The sequence below is a fragment of the Cervus elaphus genome, chromosome 2 (genome assembly GCF_910594005.1).
Source record: "Cervus elaphus chromosome 2, mCerEla1.1, whole genome shotgun sequence".
Lineage (NCBI taxonomy): Eukaryota > Metazoa > Chordata > Mammalia > Artiodactyla > Cervidae > Cervus > Cervus elaphus.
Genome location: NC_057816.1, coordinates 5885051 through 5899211, shown reverse-complemented (window position 1 = coordinate 5899211; position 14161 = coordinate 5885051). Strand labels below are relative to the sequence as shown.

Sequence of the window (14161 nt, the reverse complement as noted above, 5' to 3'; positions counted from 1 at the left end):
AAATCAGTTCTGACTGTTCATTGGAAGGACTGATGCTGAAGCTGAAACTCCAATACTTTGGCCACCTCATGCGAAGAGCTGACTCACTGGAAAAGACCCTGGTGCTGGGAAAGACTGAAAGCGAGAGGAGAAGGGGACGACAGAGGATGAGATGGTTGGATGGCATCACTGACTCGATGGACATGAGTCTGAGTAAGCTCCGGGAGTTGGTGATGGATGGGGAGGCCTGACGTGCTGCGATTGACGGGGTCAGACACAACTAAGCGACTGAACTGAACTAAACTGAAGGTTGACACAGTTAAGTATCTGATACTAATTTTGGAAGGTCTTTTGAGGGATACAGATGTGGCCTGCCTTCAAGGAACTTACAGTCCAGTAGAGGGGGTGGAGGAAGATGTTCAGGAAGTGATTGTTAAAAAACCAGAGAGCACACATGATTAGGGCACACCAAAAATGGGTAGAGGGAAATGGGCAAGTAAGGTCTACTTTGATGATGAGAGAGTAGATGGCATGGGCATGCCTGGAGAGAGGAATGAACACAGCAGGTGATTAGTGGGAGAATGATGGAGAGAAATATGAAAAGAACAAGACTTTAGGATGCTTGAATGATGATCAGGGCGAGGCAGAGTCAGGGATGATAGAAAAATAGAGATCAGAGTCAGGGGTTGAAGAAGAGAGACTAGGATCCAGGAAAGGAAAGAGGAAAAGCTATGAATAAGTCACTCCTTACATGATACGTAAATCTGCTTAAACACTGAAGCCATCTCTCCTTAAAACTGGAGGTCAGAAGCATAGTAAATGCTCATAATCTGTGGCTATTATGTGCCAGACATTGGGCTTTAAGACACTATTCATTTCATCCTAAGTGTTAGGTATTTTCCCCACTATATAGAAGAAAAACCCAGGCTTTGAGGTGTTCAATAGGACCAAGTAGCTGGTAGCCCGAAGAGCAGACCTTCAGTCTCTGATGCCAAAGCTTTTAAATTACTGGCTATGCTACCTCCTATGGGCTTACCAGGTGGCTCAGTGGTAAAGACTCTGCCTGTCAATGCAGGAGACTTGAGTTTGATCCCTGGGTTAGGAAGATCCCCTGGAGGAGAAAATAGCAACCCAGTCCAGTATTATTGCCTGGAGCGCCCCACAGACAGAGGAGCCTAGTGGGCTACAGTCCATGGACATGACTGAGAACACATGCATGCTAACTCTTAGGAGATTTTCAAGACCAACTTTTCTATTTTGGTTTAGATCTACACTGTTTAGGACATCCCTACTTCCTCCTCAATATTTAGGGAGTGCAATGACATTGGAAATAGCTTAACTTAGTTGACCAGATTACAGGGTTCTCTTTTTGAAGGTGATATAGATTTTGGCTGTCAGTATTTGTTGGGTCTTTGCTTTGCTTAAGTATAACCTGGTGGCTCAGCTGGTAAAGAGTCTGTCTGCAGTGCAGGAGACCCAGGTTCAATCCCTGAGTTGGGAAGATGCCCTGGATGGAAGGAAATGGCAAACCACTCCAGCATTCTTGCCTGGACAATCCCATGGACAGAAGAGCCTGGTAGGCTGTCGTCCATGGGGCTGCGAAGAGTCGGACACGACTGAGTGACTTCACTCTCACTTTTCACTTTCCTGCATTGGAGAAGGAAACCGCAACCCACTCCAGTGTTCTTGCCTGGAGAATCCCAGGGACGGGGGAGCCTGGTGGGCTGCCGTCTATGGGGTCGCACAGAGTCGGACACGACTGAAGTGACTTAGCAGCAGCAGTAGCAGCAGCTGTTCATAGTTCTAGCGGCCTTCTTGGGGAATCCCCAAGCTCTGTTCTCCTTGAAAATGGCTCTTTTGGGGCAAAGCAGCGAGCCTCATGATATGCCCTTGCCAACCAGAGCTGCTGTGATTGTAGGGGGAATCACTAGCCATCTGCCTATCTCTTATCTCACCCTGCACATCTGCCTTGGAATATTAACAAAGCCAGCCTGTGGAGAAACCATTGTGGGTATCTGCTTAAACGTCATGTCCCCCAGTGCAGACTAGATAACAAATGGTTTTCAACTGGAAAGGAGCTGGCTGCAATCTGACAAACCTTTACTCGAAGTCCTGTTCAAAGTAAGTATTACTATTATTGTTCTTGGAGCTGCCGTGGGTTTCCTCCCAGCATAGGCACCTTAGTTAAACCTGCAGGAGGCATCTGTTATCTGAAGGTGAGCCAGTTAATCACTTTAAGGAGTCCTGGATCTTAAGACAAAGGGCAAGACCAAGTTGAGCTTCTGCTGGAGACCTCCTTCTCTCTCTCTGTCCCCAAGTAAATATTTCATGGATTTATAGGGATTTGTGGGAAGAAAATAAAGCCATTTATTTTGCAAATAGCAATGAGGCCTGACACTCAATCTGACAATGGCAAAATCTCTTCTTAAAGACAAAACAAGCAAGCTGCTGCCTTTTCCTCTACCTGCAGAGATCCAGATGCCTATGGGATCCCGTATGGTAGTGCCAGTATTAAAGACTGCTGCCTTTTAAATATATTTTACTACAGTAGGAAACACTTAGGCTTTAGGCCTGATAATTTTGGATGAAGCCCTTCATTTACTCTGGAAATCTAAGACATCTGAACAGAACTGGTATTAGAATAAAGAACATTTCCCAGAGCAAGAGGGCAATACCATATTAACAAACCTTTTGTTGTTTGTGAGGTGCTGAGGTCTGGTATGGCAGAGCTGAACTCCTCTCTATTATAGTCATGCAAGCTGTTTAACCTTTCTGTACTTCAAGTGTCTTATCTTTGAAATGAGAATAATGCTATCGGGCACTTTAGCTTATTTCCAAAGATGTCCTGAGACAAAGCAGAGAATATCTGTAAAGCTCCCCAAGTTTGCATGTAGAAAAACCTCATGTGCTAATAAACTATAATACCTTGAGTTTACATACTGCCTTTACCCTAGAGTTCAAACCGAACTCTCAATCATTATTTCAATTATTGTCTTCCTCCAACGTTTTCTTAAAAGAGTTTGAGGTTGTTTATGGAAGTTGTATGATTCACTGCATGCCTTTCCTCTCTCCATCCCCAAATCCCAGGAATCAAAGAGTTTAAACGGTAGGAAACCAAGGCAGGGAGGAAAAAAGCTATGTGTGACACCTCTCAGCAAGAGTGTAGTGAAGCCAGTAGAGCTGACCCGGGTGCGTAACGCCCAAGCCACGGTCCTTTACGGGATTTATAATTTAAACGGGCCCCAAAGCACGAGATTGGCTGGGGAAATGCCCTGATCGCGGTTGGGCTGCTCGCATGGCGTTGCTCAGATACCTCCGGCCGGGCTCCGACGACGTCCCCAGCCTGCAAGCCCGTCGGGCAGCTGTCGAGCCGCGGGAGCCCGTTCGTGGGCAGGGCTGGCACGGCTCGGCGGCCGCTGCCCCGTCGCTGACCCTCGCGTGAAGCTGCGCGCACCGAGAGACGACATCTTCCCGGCCGGGCCTCCCGCGCCCGCCGCGGCCCGGGGCGGCGGGGTCGGCCCGGGGGCCGAGGACGGCTCGCGCACCCCTCCGTGGGGGGCGCCCCGACTCGCCGGGGGCGGGGTCACGTCCCACCCGGGCCGCCGGGGGCACGGGCGCTGCGGAAACCTGAGCGTGGCCGAGGAGCGGGGGCTTCCAGGGCCACCTCCCCAGGCGCCTCGGGCCCGCGGTGGGCGCGCCGGCCGCCAACGCCCCCGGGCCGTCGCGGCGACCACTCCCGAGCCTGGTACCTGTGGACGCCCTTGTCAAGCGCCCGGAGCTCCCCCCAGGGGAGCCGAGCCCAGGACAGACATGCTACTCCCGTTTCCTGCCCCTTCGGAGCGGCGAGGAGTGGGTGAGGCGGGGCCAGGCTGCTGCACCAAGCAGCCCCCCGAGCCGAGGGCGGACGGGCCCCGCGGCGGGGGCGCCAAGGGCCTGCCCGGGGATGGAGGGCAGGCCGGCCTCGGCCCAGCGGCGGGCGCGCGAGGGGAGGGCAGCCGGCGGGAAGGCGCCCCTTCCCTGCGCCCCCTCGCCCCGGGCAGTCTGGCCGACCCGGCCCAGAGGCCTGACCCCAGGAGACCCCCGCTTTGAGGCGGGCAACGGCTGCCCTCGCCCAGGCCGCCCGGCCCTCAGGTTGTATGACTGTGACGGGCTGACTGGGGCAAAGGGCGGTTGAAGGGGACGGGGGAGCTTCTCCCCACTGTTTGGGGGGGTGTTGTGCTTTCTGGGGGGTCGGGGGTCACCACCCTCCCAGGCGAGGTGGGGGAGGGCCGCCAGCGCAGCTGGCCGGCGAGGGGCGGGGTCACAGAGGCGAGGTGTGTATTCGAGCGAGGGCGTGTGGGGGGCAGGGCGCGCGCGGAGGAGGATCCGTGGCCTGCGCGCAGGCGCGAGCAGCGGGCCGAGCTGGAGCCCTGGAAGAAGGCCGACGGGGAGCGGGGGCGGTGGGCCGGCGGGAGGGCGGGCAGGCTGACGCGAGGCGGGGCGGGGAGCCGCGTCGGCGTCGCGGGGCGCGGGCGATTCCAGGCCGACGCATCCGCGCGTGCGCGCGCCGGCAAAGTATCCGCGTTAGAGGGGAGTGACGCGTGCGCGTTCACGTGCACCCCGGAGAGCGGTAAGGAGCGAAGAGAGGGTTGAAGGGGGGTGGGGGCTGAAGAGGCGAGCCGAAGGAGGGGTGGGGAGGCGGCGCCTGCGCAGTGCGCCGCGGAGGAGCTGTGTGTATGTGAGAGTCTGACGGGTTCAAAATGGCGGCGGCTGCTTCAGCGGCTCCTCCTGTGTGAGGGAAACAACACCCCTCCCCGGCAGCGGCGGCGGCGGCGGCGGCTGCGGCTCGCAGAACACCTTCCCAGCGGCTGGGCCTGTCGCCGCTCTGTCTATCCTGGGCAGGGGGCGCTCCGGGAGGAGGGGCAACGCCAAGGGGGCCCATCCCCCGGAATCCTTCCTCTGCGACTGGGGAGTAGCCGGGGGCTCGTCCCGCAGCGCGGAGGTCGGGCTGAGGGGGAGACGCGAGGGGACCCCGGGCCCCCAGCCCGGCGCGCCGCGCCGCTCCCGCCCTCTCCGCCCCCCGGGGCCGGGGCCCGCGTTCCGGGGGGCCGGGGCGGCGCGGGCAGCCTCGGGTCGGCCGGTCTCAGCTGATCGGCCGTCGCTCCCGGGCTCCGGAGGCGGCCGAGCGGCTGCTCGCCGAGGGCACGGCGAAGAGGGCGCTCCCCGCGGTCGGGGCTGGTCCGGGGCTTGCGCTCGGGCTGCTGACCGCTCGCCCGGGGGAGGCGGGGGCGCCCCGGGCTCGGCGCCGAGGGGTCGCGCTCCCCTCTCCTGACGCCTCCGACTCCCGGTCTGCAAAGCCAGAAGAGGTGGTTTGATTCAGCAACTGTTTCCTCTCTTTTCCGGGTCGCTCTGACCCTCTGGATACTGGATTGATCCACGGAAAAAAACCGAAGACGACGTTTGGGATTTAATTTTTCAGTTTTTGGAATCTTTCACTTCTCACTTGGACAAGAACTCTCGAGCAAAATCCCCGGTGAGATTTCCCCCTCCTATCGTTTACCCCCCTCCCCCTTTGGAAGTTTTGGTTCGTTGTGTTATCTAAAGACTTAATGTAAAGTTTCTATTTCTTTTTCTGATGGGTGAACGAACCATTGAAACGCCTTTCCCGGGGGGAACCCGGCGAGATTTGCCATTTTTTTCTTCTCTGGCCCTGACTGTTCCCAAGCCCGGGCTGTCCTCGCCCAGGGGGTGCAAACACGGCTTGCCTCCCGACTTGGGGCGAGGGCTTCCTCCAGGAGGGCTCTGCCACGAACTGCTATTGCAAACTGTGTCATCGGGTCCTCGGGTCTCGTAGCAGTTTTGAAAGGATGCTCTTAACGTGGCCATAATGTAGTTACAAAAAAGAAAAAAAAATCTGCATTCTCTGTGGAAGCCATTATCCCTGAGAATTATTTAGGAAAAAGAAAAACCTTGGTATTAGGGATCGACCGTCGCGCAAACTGGTTTTTAATGTTTGGAAAAGATGAATTTGACTTATATGTCTAAGTAAAATCGCTTGTTTTATTACTTTAAACAGAAAGATCTGATTAATTTTTGTTTCTGATTTGCAGCTCTCTTGAATTTGTTTCAGAGTTGTACGCATCTTGTGTTGGGGTGGTTTGGGAATGAAAAGATCCGGGGAGTTTAGGAAGGACGGCGACGATTGTATACGGATTTTACTAGAGGTGTATAGGAAATTGTTTTGGAGTCTTCATTTCAATCCTCCTTTCTTGTTCTCTTTATGTAGTTAGCCTGTCCTTTTATTTAGTTTCTAATTGCGGGTGGAAGAGAACTATTTTGGTTAGGATCTGGATTAGTTCAGTGCCTGCTTTACCTGGTCAGCTCTAGGAGAGAAAAGTTCTAACCCCCCCCCCTCCCCCCGCCGCTGCCGCTTTTTTTTTTTTTTTTTTTTGCTAATGTTGCTGTGATGGGGAGCCTTGCCTATTGTAATCCTGTGGGGAGAAAACAAGTGGTGTAGCCCGACTGTAAGGAACTGAAACCATCTTCTTTTGCCTATAGGCCTCAGACAGTTGTAATGTGATTGTTGATCTTGGTTTGGAACCACTTGCCCCAAAGCTGAGAGTTTCCATACTGATGAAGAGGAACCCGGTTTCTTAGGAAAACTTTAACTTACACATATCCTAAATATTTAATTCCAAGGGAAAAAAGCTTGAGTTCGAGGATGAGTTCTCATCTCTGCTCCTATCATTATTCTTTAGTGTTGCAATCTGGTTCCTAAGGAGGAAGAGGAAGGCAGCCCTGGAGTGGTTTCTTTCTAGAATTTCAACAGAAGAGTGAGAGATGGAACCCGAAGAAGAAAGGATTCGTTACAGCCAGAGATTGGTTAGTATTTACTTGCCTTTTTTTTTTTCCTTCAATTTTGAAGCAGAATAACTATTTTGTTTCCATTTGTGAAGGTACTGTGATTAAAACTTCAGGTGGCTTTTCTCTGCCCCAGAGGAGGAGGGAAGATAATATCTCATGTGGGTTTTAGGCCAAGTAGTTACAGCCGTAATAGTCATCCTATTTGGAAATGAATGTATAGGTAGCCTTTAACTACTGCCAAAACGATTGTAAATCAGACGATTTTGTGAATTACAGCGTGACAAGGATTCCTAATTTCAAAATACTGAAATTGTAATAAATCTAATTGAGTTAGATTAGAATGTAAATTTTAGGAGCAAAGCTATTTGAGGAAGGATAGTTCCGTATAATTGTTTTTTTAGATTATGCTGTACCAAGATCTGTGGCTTTGAGCTGGGGAGTAAAAGTAAGGTTTTGTTTTTTTTTTAACACAAATCAACATTGATAGTGTTGAAGGGTATTGATTGAGAGAAGGTAGAATACCGGATGCTGATAAAGTTCTGTATTTTGGGAGGGATGTATGTGATCTCTCTTATGGAAATAAATTTCTACTTAGTAATGATTTGGAGGGAATTAGCTTGTGTCTGCATGTGGATACTTTGTCCTTTAGGCCCTGTTTTCCTCTCAGGGTTTCCCTGCTGGAGTTAAAGAATTTGATTTTTGTTTTTCTTCGTCAAAGAGAGCTTTATTAATACTCACCATATATTCATTTCAGAATTTTGAATTTATGTTTGTAGAGTGGGGAATGAGGAAAGCCACAGAACTGTCTTCATTATGTAAATTTGGTGAACTGAAAGACTTAGAAGATTAACTAAAGGAATTTATGCTGGTTTTATTTGGCTCTGCATTTTAGACTGAATTTGGAGGAAAAAAGAATGATTCTCTTTTTCTGTTGATCTCCAGACTCTTTGAGAATAAGCTGTTCTTCCCACACCCCCACCCCTTTAATGTGACTGTTGAAAAGGTGTGGTGTATGTTGGCAAGTATTAATATGTCCAGTAGGCAATAATCTTCTGATAAACCTTATTTCAGAGGTTTGCTTCTTGTCTCCCAGTCTGTGTTGAGATTATAATTCTTTATCTCCAAGCTTTATAAATAAAGTATATCATTAGTGGAATTTTTTTTTTTTTATCATTAGTGGAATTTTGTACATTTGGGATTTATTTTTTGTTTTGACATTTCTTGAGTTCAATTTTTCTTTGGGAAAAGAAAGAAGATGCTGCAAAACTCTTTCCCAGTTAGTTACCGCTATTTGGAATTCGTTTTTATCATATCAGCTGGTAGGATTGCTGAGCTGTTTTGTAAATAAGATATCTTGGGATCTAGTCTTTCTTTTTTTTTTGGATCTAGTCTTTCAAAACAAGTTTTCACATTTTTTAACAAGGTAGAAAGGTAGTGGTAAGTGTGATTTTTGTCCTGGTAAGTTTTCTTTTTTTTAATTGTAAAATGATTGCTACCTGTTGCACATATTAACCTTTCTTTATCTAGCATATTTTTACTTCTGGTTTGTGATTTTGTAAAAGTGTTGTGTAAGAGGATAAAGCAGAAATTTTGGGAGAATCTTTCTTATAATTTTGGGTAATAATCTTGGAGTTTAGAGTGACTGATGTTTGTTTTCCTTTTTAAAATTGCATGACAAAATTATATCTGAAGTGTAAATCCCTTCCATAACATAACTTTTGATATGATACTGGTGGCTTCTTTGAATGGCAGTGTGCCTACCGAGCTCTTAATGGCTCTGTGTCCAACACTTATATTACAGAATTCTGTGTTGTTAGTTATTTGAGGAATTTTAAGACTAACATGACATAAAGGCTAATTTTTGCAGTAGTTATAACACTGTGTCTCTTTAAAGTAGGTCAGTATAGAATTTAGTTTTGCTTTGCAGTTACTGGCCATGGAACATAAAGTTTGAAAGAGAATAAATGACAGATATACTAACTTGGCTTTGTGATTAAAGTTTGGTTTCATGCTATATGTTTGTCAAATTGAATTGAATCACCTAGTATATTGATTATAGTGTTACCGGCTTTTACTTCCATATTGTTTTAGAGGACAGAATCTAAATGGTAGTCCCTCTGTGACATATCTTCAGAATAGCTTCTTGGGAGAGAAAATGTAGTACCAGTATTAACAGTCTGAGTCCAGACTCATGTTGGAACAAAACTTCTTTATATTGAGAACCTTTCATGTATCCGAAAAAAAATTTGTATCCTTACTAATAAGAACATGTATTATTCATGATTGACTAGATCCTCTTGAATGCTTTTAACTGACTTGGATTTGGTGAGATAAATTATGATGTTTATATCATCTTTGTGACAAGTCATCTTTTAAAAAATCAGAAATAGTTTTTAAAAATTGGCTTTTCTTTTGTCAAACTAGTATTTGTGGAGGAGAATTACACCTTTGAAGATGGTATGTATGTTTTTAATGAAAATATTTTGTTTTTAATGAAAATATTAGTAGTTTTGTGTATAGATTTCTAGAAGAAAGCCAGATAGCTCTCCATGGCAAGTTGACATCCCTAAGGAGGTATTAAAGTGAGAGGAATAGAACCTTCAGTTTTGGTGATGGGTGGTTATTTGGTTGTCCTGAGGTAAAGATGATTTATTTCTGTATTTCTAGTAAATTTGGATGTGGGACCTTATTGAGAAACATTGCCAGGTACTAATTATGGAACTTTTGTTCCTTAATTTGGTTTCAGGAGCCAAAGTGTTGGAGCAGTTTTGAATGCTTGTCACAGCCATGTATATATAAGTATTCATTTACAGGGAATGTTCTATATAGTATTTTAGAGTTTCTTAGTCTAAAATATTAGTTAAATCCTTAGCAGTTGTAGTTGATGATCTTTTAGGTTTTTGAAGTCAAAACACCAATTCTAAGTAGTTCTTGCTATTGCATAGAAAGTCAACGGCAAAATAATGTGCATTAAAGTAAATGAGTAAGGTGTAGTTACATTTGGTATGGAAAAAATTCACTAGCCCCTGCCAAAGGCAATTGTAGAAACAAATGAATGACTACATTAGTGTATAAAGAAAGCAAAGACAGTATACTTCAGACAGTATGCTTCAGGGTTAAAGAAGTTATGCTTTTTTCTCTTTTATATTTCTGGATACTTTTTTCTCTTGACTTAAGCTAGTGCTGTTATCTGAAGGGAGAGATGCTGATTTACTTGAGAATTCAGCTTGCTTGTCAATCATGATGATGAAATTAAGAGATTTTCTAAAGGATATTATTACACTATTGGATGCTCAATCCTGTTAATGTGCGTTATATATGATTCTCTCTGAAGTAGCTGAATCCTTTATCTGTTGCAGGAAACTGAGGGCACCAAGCCCTTATGATATTCTCACCTTTGAGTTACCCTTAAAATTGTATCCCCAGATTCAGGAGCAATAAACACATTAACCCTTTTATAAACAGTCCTACTTTGAATGTACTCTCTCTAAGGTTTTTCTGGCCAGGAATAAACCAGGCAACACAAAAACCTAATTTTAAGCCATTTTTTTCCCATAGCTTAACAATTAAAAAAATTATAGCATGGTCTAATTTGTTGAATTTGCTTATTTATAATTATTCCATTAGACTTAACTGTCAGTCTCTTGGTGAAAGAGTATATTGTTGCAGTCTCTTTCCTAGTAATATAGGAAAATCTTATTGCCTAGTTTTGGTATTCAAAATGCAGATGATGAGGGAGCTAATTCTTATACTTAAGCATCAGTCTCCCACAGTGACCTGTATTTCGGGGACCCAGAATGAGGGATGTGTTTAAGCCCTGTTACTTGTTTTATTTTGCTGAGCATTCATCACTGTCATACTTAAGTTTGTGCATATATCTCCATTAGAGTATAAGCTCCTTGAAATTTGGGACTTTGTTTTTGTGGTATCTACTAGATGCTTTGAATAGTGCCTGACTCATAGAAAGTGCTTGATAAGTAGCCTCAAAAAGAGAGAAGAAAGTACTCTCGGTCTGCAATATATAGAAAATGCTCAGTAACTATTTGTTGATATTGTGGAAACCCCTCATAAATACTTTCTTTTGCTATGAGTTTTCTTGACTGCTAGGAATAGATCAAGAATGGAGGAGAGTTTGGTGTACAGGGATGAACACACTCTTGGGGTTTTGGGTTCTGTAGTATATACATAAGAACCAGAATGCCTAAGCTCTAACAAATGAAAACTTAAACGTTTAGCACACATGCCCCATGAACACATTTATAGTATTTAGGCCACTACAACAAATAAGAAAATATTAGTTAACTGTAAAAGCTCAGTCTGAATTTTAAGTTCTTCCTCAGTGCTCGCTTCGGCAGCACATATACTAAAATAAGTTCTTCCTCAAATCCTGTTAAACCTTCTATGTTAAGGTTTTTGCTGACTTTTAAGATAAACTTATGGTTGTGAAGTTGAAAGTGATGGTGGTTGTGTTACTCTCAAGTCTTGGTCTTGACTGTTAAGTTGGGGAATGGATACATTTGGTATATACCATGCAGAGGGACATGACATTCTTATTTTATGTCTCTCTTTATTTTTCCTCTTGGGGAATGGACGTCCTTAGTCAGGTTTTATTAATTTGCTCTCTTGGTCTCACTTTTGGGATAATACTGTATTTTTGCATTGTGCTTTCCTATCAACAGAGATTAAAATTCAGTAAACATTTATCATGTGTTAGGTACTAGGCCAGGTTCTTCCAAACACATTACCTTTAATCTTCAAAACAACCCTGTAAGGTAGATGGTATAATTTTAAACTTTAATATTTTTGTTACGGAAATAGAGGCCCAGGGAGCTGCCTTGACTTGACCAGGATCACAAAGTTGGTAAGGGGTGGAGCCAGACCTTGAACCCTGTTTCTCCTTTCACTCCTTATTATCTCTCTTGCAGCGTATTTCATACAGAAAACAAATAGGTACTCCTGTTGTAGGAAGTTGTAAACTGAGTACTTTATCTTTTTTTGAGGCTACTTTTGCAATTTCTTTCCTAACAGATCACTGCTTAACATCCTAAATGAGATGGCTACAAATACTTGACAGCCAACATTTGATCATGTTTTTTAAAAGTTAGTGTGTTCTTTCTCTTTTTGTCAGTTCTGAGCTTATTGCACTTGGTCTATTAAAGTAGCAATATTTGTGCAGTTTGTATATGTGTCAAGCCTTTTATTTATGCATGTCACTCATATCATTGTTTTCTGTTTTAAATTTTAGGTTCTTGGGGGTTTTCTCTATCTGTGAGTACTTGGTAAAAACTTAAAACATAAAGATAAAAGGCAGCAGATAGTGACCAAACCAGTGGTTTTGACAAATACAGTGGTGAAGGCCTCCTTCAGGTAGGTAGAGAGGAGGAGGGAAGAGGGTGGCCTTGCAGAAGGTAAAGATAGCATAAGCTTTACTATGGAGTGGGGGGTCTGGTAAACTGTTAGGTTAATAGGGCTAAAGTAGAAGATTTGTTTTGGGAGGTAGTGTTGGTAATGTAGGGAACACATTTTAAACAATTATGAAAGCTGGTTATGGAAAATAGAGAGCCACTACAGGTTATGGTTTGTTTTTAATTGAACACTAATTTGATCAGAGTGGTGTTTTAGGAGTAATATTTTTGTAGTTTTATGTCAGGAAGGTGTCTGAAAGAAGATTGAAACATATTACCTCTTGAGGTGATAGGTACCTGCACTCAAGTGCAGTGGTTTTCAAACTGTGGTCCCCTTACCAGCAAGGTAGACCTTATCTGTGAATCTGGGAGCTGCTTAGAAATGTGTATTTTTGGACCCTGCCCCATTCTTGCTGAATCAGAAACTCTGAGGTTGGGGCCCAGTAACCTGTATTTTTAACAAGCCAGGTGGTTTTGATGCGTGCAGAAGTTTTAGAACCACCACTCTGGGGTATGGAGAGTAGAAATGGAAAGGAAGGATAGAAGCAAGACTCCTGGGCAATGAAGGACTGACAAAACTTGCTGTCTGATGGATGGCAGTGTATTTTGATGGAAAAGAGTGCTTGACTGGGGATCATGAGCCCAGAGTCCTCATACCAACTGCATTACCAACTCTAGTTTTAAACAAGAGAACTGACCTGTTATTGAGAGAGTTGTACTGCTAAGTGAATTCTGAGGATTCTGGAGGCAAAGAAATGAATTAAGGTGGATTCTGGAATTATCTCGATTATCAGGTAAATCAGTGGGAGGGTATTTAAAAGAGGGAGGTGAGAATATTGGTGGATATTTTAGACAGTTGGGACAGATTTATTTAAAACAGAGATTCTCAGCTGGGGGTAATTTTTGCCCTCTCAGGGGGGACATTTGGCAATATCTGGAGACATTTTTGATTGTCAGACTAGGGGTGTACTGCTGTTATTTTAGTGAGTAGAGACTAGGGATGCTGTTAAAACATTCCATTAAACAGTTCCTACAACAGAGAATTATCCAGTAATAGTGGGAGTTTGAAAATTCAGATTTAAAGAGAGATTCAGTCGATGGGTTCTGGGTCTCCATCCTGATTATCTGCTGTTAATCTTAGAGGTTTAAGTCCAACACGGAACATCTCGAAATCATCTCAGATTGCGTTTTTCAGGGCTTTGCCCAAATAAACATGAAATGGTTTTTTTGTTGTTGTTGAATTTTCACAGAAGTAACTTCATGGTCATGACAAGTCCTCAACCTAGTTGCAGATTTCTTTATTACTCCTTTTAACTTATTCCCTGGTGGCTCAGATGGTAGAGAATCCACCTTGCAATGTGGGAGACCTGGGTTAGGAAGATTCCCCTGGAGAAGGGAACAGCTACCCACTCCAGTATTCTTACCTGGAGAATTCCATGGACAGAGGAGCCTGGCAGGCTACATACAGTCCATGGGATGGCAAAGAGTTGGACATGACTGAGTGACTTTCACTTCACTTATTCTAAGATTGACTCATGTGGGTAACCAAAGTAAATACTCACTGTCTTGAGATCAATAATAAAGTTATAATGTTTTGATACTCTCTTTGAGGAATAGAAAAAAAAGATAAAAGGTGTGGTGTTGACATGAGCAAATATTGAAATATGGTTGATTACCCTGTGGCTGAATAACCCATGGCTCTTCCTGAGAAACAATCTGATGAATTGGTGTGGCCCTCAGTGTGAATTTAAAGTAGACTTCCCTGGTGGCTCAGATGGTAAAGTATATGTCTACAATGCGGGAGACCTGGGTTCGATCCTTGGGTCGGGAAGATTCCCTGGAGAAGGAAACGGCAACCCACTCCAGTATTCTTGCCTACAAAATCCCATAGATGGAGGAGCTTGGTGCAGGCTACTGTCCATGGGGTCGCAAAG

At 44.9% G+C, this 14161-nt stretch overlaps 1 protein-coding gene across 1 annotated transcript in view; it reads left to right on the top strand.

The window, feature by feature from the left end:
* The first annotated feature begins 4693 nt into the window (after nucleotides 1-4693).
* The window catches only part of KDM2A (lysine demethylase 2A), an 88647-nt gene continuing 79179 nt past the window's right edge, over nucleotides 4694-14161 (top strand). Inside the window, exons 1-2 of the mRNA XM_043925433.1 lie at nucleotides 4694-5491; nucleotides 6717-6840. Coding sequence (XP_043781368.1) covers nucleotides 6799-6840 — 42 coding nt within the window. The 5' untranslated portion in view covers nucleotides 4694-5491; nucleotides 6717-6798. The remainder of the gene's footprint in view (nucleotides 5492-6716; nucleotides 6841-14161) is intronic.